Genomic DNA, 14,297 nt, shown 5'->3' on the forward strand with positions numbered 1-14,297 from the left:
TTTTCCCTCATCTTTTATTTTCTTTTGAAGTTATCTGTGATAACTAAATCACTTTTGTGTTCCTTTTAATTTGGTCTTCATGCATAAAATTGTTCTTTAAATTTCTTATTCTTTCCTGAGCTCTCCCAGCAACATTTTCATATCTTCCTATTGTCTCATTTCTGTTTCCTTTTCTTTTTGGTTTTGTTTTGTTTTGTTTTTTGAGAAAATCTTGCCCTATTGCCCAGGCTGGAGTGTGATGGCATGATCTCGGCTCATTGCAACCTCCGCCTCCCAAGTTCAAGTAATTCTCCTGCCTCAGCCTCCCGAGTAGCTGGGATTACAGGTGCACATCACCATACCTGGCTAATTTTTGTATTTTTAGTAGAGACGGGGTTTTGCCATGCTGGCCAGGCTGGTCTCAAACTCCTGACATCAAGTGATTCACCCACCTTGGCCTCCCAAACTGCTGGGATTACAGGCATGAGTTCCATACCTGGCCACATTTCTGGTTTCCAATTATGATTTTCATTTTTTGTCAAGTTTCCATTACCTAATCATTTATTTTAGCTCACTTAAAATGACATTCAGTTCTTATCTTTTAAAAAATTCTTATTTTTCATTTATTTTTAGAGACAAGGTCTTCCTCTGTCACCCAGGCTGTAGTGCGGTGGCATAGTCACAGTTCACTACAGCCTTGAACCCCTGGGTTTAAGCAAGTCTCCCACCTCAGCCTCCAGAGTAGTTAAGAATACAGATGTGTGTCCACAATGCCTGGCTAATTTTAAGAAAAAAAAAAAAACTTTTTGTAGAGACGGCATCTTGCCGTGTTGCCCAGGCTCACCAATCTACTCTCCACCTTCATGAGATTCACTTGGGTTTTTTTAGCTGATATTTACATTTCTGTGCTTGGCTTATTTCACCTAATATGATGACCCTCAGTTCCATCCATGTTGCTGCAAATGACAGGATTTCATTCTTTGTTAATGGTTGTATATATACATTTCCTCCCTCCCTCCCTTTTTTCCTTGTGTCTTTCCTTCCTCCCTCCCTCCCTCCCCATATTTATTCTCTCTCTCTCTCTCTCTCTCTCTCTCTCTCTCTCTCTCTCTTTCTTTTTTTTTGACAGGGTCTTGCTCTGTCACCCAGGCTGGAGTGCATTGGCACAATCTCAGCTCACTGTAGCCTCAACCTCCCAGGCTCAAACGATCGTTTACCTCAGCCTCCTGAGTAGGTGGGTCTACAGGCATGTGCCGCCATGCCCATAAGACATCACGTAATTTCTATATAAAAATTTCAGTATGTATCTTTAACCAATAAGAATTTTTTAAAAGCACATTATCACACACCTCTAAATTAATAATTTTTTAGTATCGTCTAATATTTAGCCCAGCTTCAAATTTTTCCAATTGCTTCAGAAATATCTTTTTTACATTTGGTTTGTTTGAAATAGAATCCAGGATCATTGTTTGAATCCGGGAGTTGGAGGTTGCACTGAGCTGAGATCACGCCACTGCACTCCAGCCTGGGTGACAGAGCAAGACTCTGTCTCAAAATAAATATATATATATATGTATATTACATATAACCTTCTGGATTATAATTACTTCCTGGAGGTGACATTTAACTTTTTTTTTTTTAATCCTCTATATATTCTAAAACTTGTAGTTTATATGTACAGGCTTGGTTAGATTCTGGTTTGATGTTTTGGGCAGGACACTTTCACAGATGATGCTGTGTACTTCCTGCTCCATCAAATCAAGAGGCACATAATGCTAATCCCACTTTTAACAATGTAAACAGTGATCAGTGGGTCCAAGTGTTGTCAGCCTCAACCATCCTTAGAAAGTTCCTCATTAATCTTTCACCCTCATAGTTTCAGCATCCATTGATGAGTGTTGCTCATTATCTTATTTCACTAGAGGTTGCTAAATAGAGATTTTTCCACTATCCCCTCTGTATTTATTAACTTGGATTCTTCTACAGAAAAGAACTTTCCTTCAATATTTGTTTACCCTGATGTTTGGGTATAGGAGAGGCAGAATAGATGCTTCATTCTTTTTTTTCTGGGTTTTGTTGTTGTTGTTGTTGAGACGGAGTCTCACTTTGTTGCCCAGACTGGAGTGCAGTGGCACGATCTCAACTCACTACAACCTCTGCCTCCCGGGTTCAAGCGATTCTCCTGCCTCACCCTCCTGAGCAGTTGGAACTACAGGCATGCACCATCACTCTTGGCTAATTTTTTGTATTTTAGTAGAGACAGGGTTTCACCATGTTGGCCAGGCTGGTCTCGAACTCCTGACCTCAGGTGATCCTCCCACCTCCGCTTCCCAAAGTGCTGGGATTACAGGTGTGAGTCACAGCTATTTTCTGGTTTTCAGAATAAAGAGCGAACACTCTAGAAGCCTCCAAAGGTGACCAATAAGTTTCTTATTTTTAATATCATTTTGAACTCATGGATTTTCACACATTTGTTTAAATTAACAACAAATACTCTTCTTCTTTATGCGTTAATTACCCCATTTTTTGGCCTACTGGCCACTTTGAGTCCTCTGTCCTTTTGGCAAGATTTCAGTAGTCTTTGATAACTTCCTTGCTTTCTGGCACAATAAATGTCTCCATTTCTCCTTGCCCCAGACCTGAAACTAGCCATGTCTACAAGATGCCCAGTATTCTTTTAAGAGAACATGTTACCTTAAATACCTTCACTTTTTTTTGAGAGAGAGTGTCACTCTGTTGCCCAGGCTGGAGTGCTGTGGCGTGATCTTGACTCACTGCAACCTCTGCCTCCCAGGTTCAAGCGATTCTCCTGCCTCAGCCTGCAGAGTAGCTGGGATTACAGATGCCCACCACCACGCCAGGTTAATTTTTGTATTTTTAGTAGAGATAGGGTTTCACCATGTTGGCTAGGCTGGTCTCGAACTCCTGACCTCAGGTGTTCCACCTACCTCGGCCTCCCGAAGTGCTGGGATTACTGACATGAGCCACCATGTCCAGCTACTTTTCTTAAATAAAGCTGGAACAGTACCATGCTTTTAACATTGGTGTATCACAAATAAATACTTGTTATACTTGCAGATGGTAAACTGATCCCTTCAGAGCTTGGAGTTGATTGATAGGGCCTGTATTGGCTAAAGAAGCTGGGTACAAACGGTTTCATCCATTTCCATAATGGGGCATGTAATATTTCCTATGAGTGCAATGATGTGAAAACAGCTGGGAGGGGTAGTGGGCATATATTTTTTGTCAGCAAACCTTTCTTTGGTGGAATCTCCTTTTCATCCAGTTATGTCTGTTTAGACCATGTAATTGGGATGAGCTCCACAGGGTTCTTCCCCTCCTCCCTCCCACACTGCATTTCCAGAATGGATGTGTGATCTACGTCTGGGTTAGCAGAGGAGTCTATCCTCATGTGGTCAATTCAGGGATATGTACATGAGCTAAACTTGGTTACTTCATGTTTTTTCTGGTACTACTACCCAAGCCATTTTTCTCTAGAATTGTGAGCTATAAGGATGCTGTGTGCCTAGGGCTGCCAGTGGTCCTCTTCCTACAACATGGGCAGCATCTGAAAATAAAGTCAAGCAGAGACATGTAGAACTCAAAGAAAAGAGTCCTGATGACATTTGGACTCTAGCTCCAACCATGCCTAAATAGAATTCTCAAACTCTTAGTTGCACAAGAAGTCATAATACTTGGGGCCTACAAAGTCTTGCATTGTCCCTGTATAGACTTAGCTAATATTAGGCTTCTTCTCAACCACTATAGTCCACCCACCTTGGACCTATTTTTAGTTCTGCGAAAGCTCCAAGATCTTCCCACCTCCAGGGCTTTGTACACACTGCCTTCTGCCTGAAAAGTACCTGTCCCACTCTTCACCAATCCAAATTGTTCTCTTCCTCCAGGTCTTAGCTAATCATTTACTCCTGGAGAAACATGTCTGACTCTCCTGTTCAGGTCAGGTTCCCTGTTAATCATATTCACCCTCATAGCTTCCTATGCTTCTCTCTCATCACCCTTCCCTCAATCATAATCATCTGTGAAATCATCTTGTGAATATCTGACTTTCTTGCTGGTATGTAAGCCTCATGAAGGTTGGAGCTCCGTGTGTTTTGTTTATTGCACAATCCTCCAAATGACATGGTAATTGGCACATGGGGGTACTCCCTTAAATATGTATGGAAAGCACAACTGAATAAAGTTTTAAAGTTTAAGGTACATATGCGAAATAATCTTGTTTATTAGAAAATGGACGTTCACAATGTAAACTAGATATTAAATTACAAATAAGTCTTCAATAGTCAAAAATGGTGCCCAGAATTTCTTCTCAAAATAAGTTAACCTATTCTTAAACAGATGCAGACAAGCAGTTTATCCTTGTCAAAACAAAAAATTAACAGATTTCACTTTATGTAAGAGGTAAGTTTTATATGAACCAGAAGAGTTTATTTTTAAATGTAAAGCTGAACAAGATAGAATAGAGATGCTTTGTGAAGTTATAAATCCCTTCAAAATATGAAAATCATCCTTTCAAGTTTAAATTTATGTTTTCAAAAACATATTTTTTCTTCTTAAATATGTACTACTCTTAACAATGTATCATACCTTAAAATCTCCTGTTGTCATTTTCTCTTTATACTCAACTTGGCCTACTCAAGAAGACATCAACAGAGTGATTTTTTTCCTCAAGCTTTACCTCCTTGCTCTTTTCTCAATTCCGTGTTACTTCCTTTCGCCTTCTTTTGTGCCAAGATGAGCAAGGTATAAACCTCCAAAGAAGAAAATGCTCCAAAGAAAATGCTCTCAATAAAAAGGAAAGTAATAGTCATTTATGCAAGGTTAAGTTTATCTAAATATTAATCAATATTATAAACCTTTGAAAGCTGGGAAACTTGTTTGTTATATTCTTGCTGGAAACAGGCTATTATGCTACGACAAAAGCTCCAGTCAGTGGGCTTATGTTGCCCAATATTTCTGCTAATAGGAGTCACTGGTATGGTTAAGTTACCCTACAATTAGTAACTAATTGAAACTGTAACTTTCTGGGCTATTTTCCTCACTATGAAAAATACAGTGGTTAAGACTGTGGACTTTAAGGATAGACTGTTATATAGACAAGTAACTTTTCTGTGCCTCCATTCTTTCATCTATAAAATGGGAATCATAATAGTATTTTTACTCCGTAAGACTGTTGTAAGAATTAAATTACATGTTACACATTACCTGGAATGTGGAAAGCACTCTGCAAATTTTGCTCTTATCACTTTCATCATTACCATTATTCTTGTTATTTCTGTCATGCACACTATGCAAACCAACGGTGGAATTTACTCTTTAAGATTAGAAGTGGCCCAAAAAATGTAAGACAAAGAAAGCAGCTGCAGAATAATAGGTAAGAAGGATCCCAGACTTGACCAAATAGCCAGAAACCTGGCTACAGTTCTGAGAAATCTATGGAAGCAGTCTTACTATGTGTGGAAGAGGAAAGTGAACAGTCTTCAAAATTTAATCGTAGAATAATTCTATAAAATTAAGCCCTTTATTAGAGCTGAAAAAATTGAGTTTAAGAGCACAGCAAGTTTAGCATAAAGTGCAGATAATACATTTTAAATTTTGTTTTATTTTATTTTTTGTAGCGACAGGGTCTCACTTTGTTTCCCAAGCTGGTCTTGAACTCCTGGCCTCAAGCAATCCTCCTGCCTTGGCCTTCCAAAGTGCTGGGATTACAGGCATGAGACACTGCACCCAGTCTATAAAGTGCAGATTATAGTGTTCATTCTCAGATTTGAAAATATTTCTAACTTAAAGTAGAAAACATTTGGAAAAGTGTTTAGAAATATTTTTTGCATTTTCTGTAACACTGCTTATCCATATACACAGTTCTCTACTAGTTCCTTTTATCAGAATTCCACTTATGTAGAGGGAGAAGTTAAACATGCAGTGTTATTTAGCCAACTTCAGGTAAACTCAGTAAATTGTTAGATTAAAGCCATTTTGCCTCAAATACTTATTAGCCTGACTAGGTTGGGGCTGTCAGGGACCATCCAAATTAAAAATCCAACTAAAATTCTGTAGCTCTAAACAACTATGCAGACATAGATTGAAAAATGTTGTGTTCCTCCCCACCACTACTGAGAGATGGGAAAACTGAAATAAATTAATTAATGTTTTACTAATTAAATGTTTTCTCCAGTTTAAGGGGTTGAAAATAGCAATAATTTTAATAAACCATTTACTGTTTTGTATATATATACACAATAACACGTATCTGGATTATGTTTCTAACATGAATTATTGGCATTTGAAAGAAAGTAGGTAACCCTATTAGGCTAATAGGCAGTGAAGTATCTTGATCTCTTAATCCTCTGTATTGCTCAAATATTAGCATTATTCATACTCATTTATGAATGTAGGGGTTACTTAGTGAAACCCTGAACTAAAATAATGCATAGGTGTAGTATTAGAAGACTCATAGAAGGAAAGGTAGGATGTTAGGCATGCTAAATGGAAAATATGAGTGTTATAGTTTTTATTTCATAAGGGAACTTGATAATAGAAAATGCATTTTTTTTATAAATAAAAAGTAGGTGTCTGAATAAAAATACCTCTACTTGGGTTTTTTAAATTCTATAATTTTATTCTGCTATGGCTAATTCTTAACAGAACCCTCTTTCTGGTCCCACTGTATATCATTTTAATGACACTTCTGCAGTTGGTATTAAGAATACAACTTCACATTTATACATCGTTGTCCATCACTCATTAGTTCATGCAACCACAAAAAGGTATTATAAGAATAATATTTTGGCCGGGCGCGGTGGCTCAAGCCTGTAATCCCAGCACTTTGGGAGGCCGAGACGGGCGGATCACGAGGTCAGGAGATCGAGACCATCCTGGCTAACACGGTGAAACCCCGTCTCTACTAAAATACAAAACTAGCTGGACGAGGTGGCGGGCGCCTGTAGTCCCAGCTACTCGGGAGGCTAAGGCAGGAGAATGGCGTAAACCCGGGAGGCGGAGATTGCAGTGAGCTGAGATCTGGCCACTGCACTCCAGTCCGGGCGACAGAGCGAGACTCCGCCTCAAAAAAAAAAAAAAAAAAAAAAAAAAAAATATTTCATTTCTGAGATAAGGAAATTGTGATCTAGTATGTTTTTAGATAACCTACTATTCACAATCACATGTAGAATTATCTCTGTTATTCAATATATGTTCTTGTTCTTCAAAATCTGCAATATCTGTAGTCTGATTCTTGGAGACTGGCTCATCACAATTGTCTAGAAGAGCTTTAGCCAGGAAGTGCCACAAAGCAAGTAGTTTCCATCATAGTCTTAGCTAGTTTATTCCTGAATCCTCCCATACCTTACAGAAAGAGCAATGAGTCTTCTGTAAACCACTCTCAGAAGTGTGATGGTGAGCACCACTATTCCACACACCAGGCTGAATGCCCATCGTGGTCCCCAGTGAGCATACACTTGGCTGATGAACACAGGCCCAAGAATCCGGGCTCCACTTCCAGATGCTGTTAACCAGCCCATGTATACACCCTGTTGGGGGTGAAATGGGGGACAAGCAGATTGATATTAGGGTTTAGTTATTTAAAAGCAAAGAAATGGTATTACCAAACTACAGCAAACTTACAAGAATCGCTTTCTCCATCTTTTACTTTTAAATTAAACATAAAATGCCTCCTATAAATATAGCATTTGATATCAAGTCAGATTAAGAAAAATAAAAGGAGTGTAAAGGGAAAACTTAATGTCTGCCGAAGCCCTGGGAATAATAAAATTGATTGAAATACCTTTTAAAGCTAACACTTATTTTGTACCGGCTACATGCCAGTCACTGAGGTAGGTGCATTACATACATCATTTGTAATGTTCACAAGTTTCAATGACAGGTGTTATCCCGTTTAACAAAGGTAGAAACTGAAACTCAGAAAGTTTAAGTAACTTGTTCAAGAAGTTTGAAGCCATATTTGGCTGACTCCACTGTGCCACTTTACACTCTACCACAATGCCACTCCTACAACTTCTGTATCCAAAACTATAATCCACATAAACTGCCCAAGAATGTTCAGGGCAGCATTGCTTTTAATAGCTTCAAATTGGAAACAACCTAAATGTCACTGGTAGATTAAGTGAATAAACTATGGTATACTTAATAACTGGAATGCTAAGCAGCTACTTATATTTATAAAATTTTTCCTTGCCCTGTCTTATGGTACTAATAAGCAGCTATTTACAAGAATAAAGTCTTATATAGAGAGAGTAAAATCTTCTGAAAACATCTGTATATGCTGACATGGAAAGAAAGCTATAACATATTAAGTAAAAAAAAAAACCTATCAAGAAGCAGAAGCAAGTATATATCCATGTGATATAGTCCATTTTTCCCTTTTTCTAAAAAAAGGTACAAATGTGGAGATGTTTGGATATGGACAGAAAAATGTCTTAAAGCATACAAATTGAGTTAACAGTGGTTGACTTTGGTGAGGTGAAGCTAAGGGGAGCCTCCATTTTCTGTTAAATACATTTCTAAATTATTTGAATTTTGTTACAACCATTATATATTGCTTTGGTAATTAACAAGCTTTTATTCTTAATTTTGAAAATTAAAATATAATCTATTAGATTAAAACAAACCCAGAAATTATTACTGAAATGTTGTATCTACTCCTTATAATTTGAAAACAGGGGTGTTCATTTTTTCTCCTCTTTGCCTTATTTCAATAGAGAAACACTAATTTCTGCTCTGAAAACGTAAAGCTATTTATTTATTTATTTATTTATTTATTTATTTATTTATTGAGACGGAGTCTCACTCTGTTGCCCAGGCTGGAGTGCAGTGGCGCGGTCTCGGCTCACTGCAAGCTCCGCCTCCCGGGTTTACACATTCTCCCGTCTCAGCCTCTCAAGTAGCTGGGACTACAGGCAGGCGCCACCACGCCCAGCTAACTTTTCCTGTTTTTAGTAGAGATGGGGTTTCATCATGTTAGCCAGAATGGTCTCAATCTCCTGACCTCGTGATCCGCCCACCTTGGCCTCCCAAAGTGCTGGGATTACAGGCGTGAGCCATGGTGCCCGGACGCTATTTAATTTTTAAAGAGGAAGATAATATTTTTATTTTGTGGCCATTTAAATGACTATTATTAAAAAGAGTTACAAGTGAGCAGGCACGGTGGCTCATACCTGTAAACCCAGCACTTTGGGAGGCCAAGGCGGGAGGATCACTTGAGCTCAGGAGTTGGAGACCAGCCTGGCCAACATGGTGAAACCCCATCAGTACAAACATACAAAAATTAGCCAGGCCCGATAGTGCACACCTGTGGTCCCAGTTACTCGGGAGGCTGAGGCACAAGAATTGTTTGAGCCCAGGAAGCAGAGGTTGTAGTGGGCCGAGATCGCACCACTGCACTCCAGCCTGGGCGACAGAGAAAGACTGTCTCAAAAAAATTTAAAAAAGAGTCAGAAGCAAAACCTGGAAATAATCTAAATGTATAATAATAGGAAAATGATTGCAAACAGATGATGGTACATACATAAAATGGAATATAATGTTTACATTAAAAATAATTCTTTTTTTTTTTTTTTTTTTTTTTGAGAAGGAGTCTCACTCGTCACCCAGGCTGGGGAGTGCCCCAGTGGCCAGATCCCGCTCACTGCAAACTCCGGCCTCCGGGTTTACGCCATCTCCTGCCTAGCCTCCCGGTAGCTGGGACTACAGGCTGCCCGCCCCTCGCCCGCGCTATTTTTTGTATTTTTTTAGTAGAGACGGGGTTTCACCGTGCTTCGCCAGGATGGTCTCGATCTCCTGACTTCGCTGATCCGCCCGCCTCGCCTTTCCCAAAGTGCTGGGATTACAGGCTGTAGTCCACCGCGCCCGGCCCTAAAAAATAATTCTCTAAGAGGAAAATAAAAGGCTACGGCGAGCATAGTCACAATGCATTATTATTTTTTAAGCAGAATTACAAAACAGATATCCATGGATACTATTTTTAAAAATCCATATTTTTGTTGCGTAAATGCACGTACACATATAAGCATAGATAAAAGACTGAAGTAGAAATGTAATTTTGCCCAAAATGTTAGTAGCAAGCGCTTCATTGCAAATTTTCATCTTTCCTTCTTACATAGTGTTTCTAATTTTCTGAAAAAAACATGGAAAATTTATTTTAATTATAAAATAGAACATAGCTGCTGTAAAACTTTTTAAGACTATCGCTGCTTTTAATCTCTTAGTAATTGCCTGGGGCTAGATGAAATTAAAGCCTAGGTTCAAATCTGGTTATCAGTTTTGGGTTGCCCTAACTCCTGAGGCCAGTTTAAGAGATGGAGTTTTAGAAATTTACACCTCAAAAAAAAAAAAAAAGCCATTACACCTCAGATTATTTTTTCCTATGAAAGATGATTTTGAGCTCCCTAACCTCCGAATTCAAAACAAAGGAGTTATAGCTTAGCGGTACTGTTTTGCTAATTTCAACATATAAATCTTGCCAAACACTTTACAGAAGTTGTGCGGATTTTTAAAAATTTTAAATGCCTTTAAATATGATAAAAATCCTCAATCAGTCTGCTGTAAAAATCGCTTGAGAATGCCAGCCAAAAAATCTGTGAGTGTCCTTAAAAGTATATTTATCTATAATTGCAATGTCAGGCTACCTGGCATTTACCTGAGGTTTTGGTCCCTAGAACTTTGAATATAGAGTATAGAGACATAAGGCTTACAGACTGGGATAGCCTACCTCCAATTAGCCACAACTGATGCTAAGGAATTGGGGCCAGATGGATCACTGGGTGTTAGAGGCCACCAGGGCTTGTTCAATTCCAGAACCAGTTTCGGTGCTTTCATTGCCATCTTCCATTGCGAGACTTCCAAAGACCATATAATAATTTCCTCCAAATGTTATTGGGGATGACATTATTGTGCAGAAATCTGTATAAAAACAAAATCATTGCAGTGCATTACTTGTTGGATTTCTAGATAATAACAGAGGCTAACATTATACTTAATTATTGTATGGCTATACCTTCCCACTGTATTCGGGAAAATTGGTTTCCCCAACAGGCGTAACAAGATAAGAAGCCAACCCATACAATGATGAGTCCTCCCAGTAGAATAGCACGCTCGCCAATTCCTGTAAAGAACAGAAACTCTGCTAACTTTAAAATGAACATAACATAGCTTCATAACTTTCATAATTTTAAAACTAAAAAGTAAAAAAATAACTATCTTGCCTACTTTCAGTGATAGTATTCCATTAAAAAGATATGCTATAAATATAATTTTTCCACTAAAAATAACCAGGCACTCCTCTGAAAAATGGCTGACTTAAGGGTCTGCGCGACACAAAAAAGTAGAAGAGCTCGCATCTTTCACAGCAAAAAGCACAGAAGTTATCAGTGATGACGGTAGGTCGCGTATAAGTCTTTTTTTGACTCAGCCAGTTGAAGAAGCTGGCCAAAAATGTGACACCGGTGAAGTACTAAAACAGATATAAATAATGGCAATGCGACAGCGATAATACACAAAACGTATTATCATTCTGCAGCTCTGATAAGTGGCTCACGCCTATTACTCCAGCACTTTGGGAGGGCCCCAAAGCGGGAGGGGACTGCTTGGCTAGCGAAGTTCAAAACCAGCCTGGGCAACATGCAAGACCCCATCTCTACACAAAATTTAAAAAAATTAGCCGGGAGTGGTATCTGCGCCCTGCCTGTAGTTCTAGCTACTCAGGGAGGGTTGGACGGCAGGAGGATTACTTGAGCCCAGGAGGGTCAAGGCTGCCAGTGAGCTGTGATGCGCACCACTGCCACTCCCAGCGGACTTGGATGACAGAGCAAGACCCGCTCTCTTTAAAAAAAAAAAAAAAAAAAAAAAAGTGTTAAATCTATGAATTCCATAGTATATTAATACAGTACTCTTTGGTCAGTTTTGAGGATGTTAGGGAAACAACTCATTATTTTAAAAACCAGTTAATAAAATAATCAAGCCTTTATCCTGCTTTTCCTATACAACTGTAGCTCAGGTTAACCAAATAGTTGGTGAGAGAAAGATTCTCTTTATGGCAAGTATTCTAGCAAATAAATAAAGGAATGATAGAATTAAAATACCAGAATTTTGCAATGATCCATTAATGAATTAATGGACCTATGGAATAATCAAAGACTACTTACATGTCAAGAAGAGATAAACATTATATTTCTTCTGATATAAGCACATATCCTCACCTATAAAGTATTCTTGCCAAAAAATTGAACCGAAATTTCATCAAGCTTCTAGATGCAAGTACTAGTTTTTAAGAAATACAGCAATCGGCCGGGCGCGGTGGCTCAAGCCTGTAATCCCAGCACTTTGGGAGGCCGAGACAGGTGGATCACGAGGTCAGGAGATCGAGACCATCCTGGCTAACACAGTGAAACCCCGTCTTTACTAAAAAAAACACAAAAAACTAGCCGGGTGAGGTGGCGGGCGCCTGTACTCCCAGCTACTTGGGAGGCTGAGGCAGGAGAATGGCATAAACCTGGGAAGCAGAGCTTGCAGTGAGCTGAGATCTGGCCACTGCACTCCAGCCAGGGTGACAGAGCGAGACTCCGTCTCAACAAAAAAAAAAAAGAAGAAGAAGAAGAAATACAGCAATCACGTCATCTGCAAACAGAGACAATTTAACTTCATTTCCTAATTTCCTAATTGAATATCCTTTATTTCTTTCACTTGCCTGATTGCCCTGGTCAGAACTTCCAATACTATGTTGAATAGGAGAGGTGAGAGAGGGCATCCTTGTCTTGTGCTGGTTTTCAAAGGGAATGCTTCCAGTTTTACTTTATCCAATATGATACTGGCTGTGGGTTTGTCATAAATAGCTCTTATTATTTTGAGATACGTTCCATCAACATCAGTTTATTGTTTTTTAGCATGAAGGGTATTGAATTTTATCAAAGGCCTTTTCTCCATCTATTGAGATAATCGTGGTTTTTGTCATTGGTTCTGTTTATGAGGTGGATTACATTTACTGATTTGTGTATGTTGAACCAGCCTTGCATCCCAGGGATGAAGCAGATTTGATTGTGGTGGATAAGCTTTTTGATGTGCTGCTGGATTTGGTTTGCCAGTATTTTATTTTTTTACTTTTATTTATTTATTTTTATTTGATTATTATTATTATTATTTTTGAGACGGAGTCCCAGGCTGGCGGGCAGTGGCGTGATCTTGGCTCACTGCAAGCTCCGCCTCCTGGGTTCACGCCATTCTCCTGCTTCAGCCTCCCGAGTAGCTGGGACTACAGGTGCCCACCACCACGCCTGGCTAATTTTTTTGTATTTTTAGTAGAGATGGGGTTTCACTGTGTTAGCAAAGATGGTCTCGATCTCCTGACCTTGTGATCCACCCATCTCAGTCTCCCAAAGTGCTGGGATTACAGGCGTGAGCCACCCCATGCCTGGCCTCGGTTTGCCAGTATTTTATCGAGGATTTTCACATCGATGTTCATCAGGGATATTGGCCTTAAATTTTCTTTTTTTGTTGTATCTCTGCTAGGTTTTGGTATCAGGATGATGCTGGCTTCATAAAATGAGTTAGGGAGGAGGCCCTCTTTTTCTATTGTTTGGTGTAGTTTCAGAAGGAATCGTACCAGCTCCTCTTTGTTCCTCTGGTAGAATTTGGCTGTGAATTCATCTGGTCCTGGGCTTTTTTTGGTTGGTAAGCTATTAATTACTGCCTCAATATCAAAACTTGTTATTGGTTGATTTCAGGGATTCGACTTCTTCCTGGTTTAGTCTTGGGAGGATGTATGTGTCCAGGAATTTATCCATGTCTTCTAGATTTTCTAGTTTATTTGCGTAGAGGTGTTTATAGTATTGGAGAATACTTTGGTATTCTCTGATGGTAGTTTGTATTTCTGTGGGATAAGTGGTGCCCAAAATCTCGTTAAGCTGACAAGCAACTTCAGCAAAGTCTCAGGATACAAAATCAATGTGCAAAAATCACAAGCATTCCTATACACCAATAACAGACAAACAGAGAGTCAAATCAAGAGTGAACTGCCATTCACAATTGCTACAAAGAGAATAAAATACCTAGAAATCCAACTTACAAGGGATATGAAGAACCTCTTCAAGGAGAACTACAAACCACTGCTCAAGGACATAAGAGAGGACACAAACAAATGGAAAAACATTCCATGCTCATGGATAGGAAGAATCAATATTGTGAAAATGGCCACACTGTCCAAAGTAATGTATAGATTCAATGCTATCCCCATCAAGCTACCATTGACTTTCTTCACAGAATTAGAAAAAAACTACTTTAAATTTCATATG

General features: G+C 39.0%; 1 protein-coding gene across 1 annotated transcript in view; it reads right to left on the minus strand.

Annotated features, from left to right (window-relative positions):
• Positions 1-7,103: 7,103 nt before the first annotated feature.
• MFSD8 (major facilitator superfamily domain containing 8) overlaps positions 7,104-14,297 on the minus strand; it is a 54,197-nt gene continuing 47,003 nt past the window's right edge. The window contains 4 exon segments of the mRNA XM_017895481.1: positions 7,104-7,526; positions 10,652-10,846; positions 10,848-10,911; positions 11,008-11,114. Coding sequence (XP_017750970.1) covers positions 7,320-7,526; positions 10,652-10,846; positions 10,848-10,911; positions 11,008-11,114 — 573 coding nt within the window. The 3' untranslated portion in view covers positions 7,104-7,319.

The sequence above is a fragment of the Rhinopithecus bieti genome, unplaced genomic scaffold, assembly GCF_001698545.2.
Source record: "Rhinopithecus bieti isolate Rb0 unplaced genomic scaffold, ASM169854v2 scaffold_26676, whole genome shotgun sequence".
In the NCBI taxonomy this organism is placed as follows: domain Eukaryota; kingdom Metazoa; phylum Chordata; class Mammalia; order Primates; family Cercopithecidae; genus Rhinopithecus; species Rhinopithecus bieti.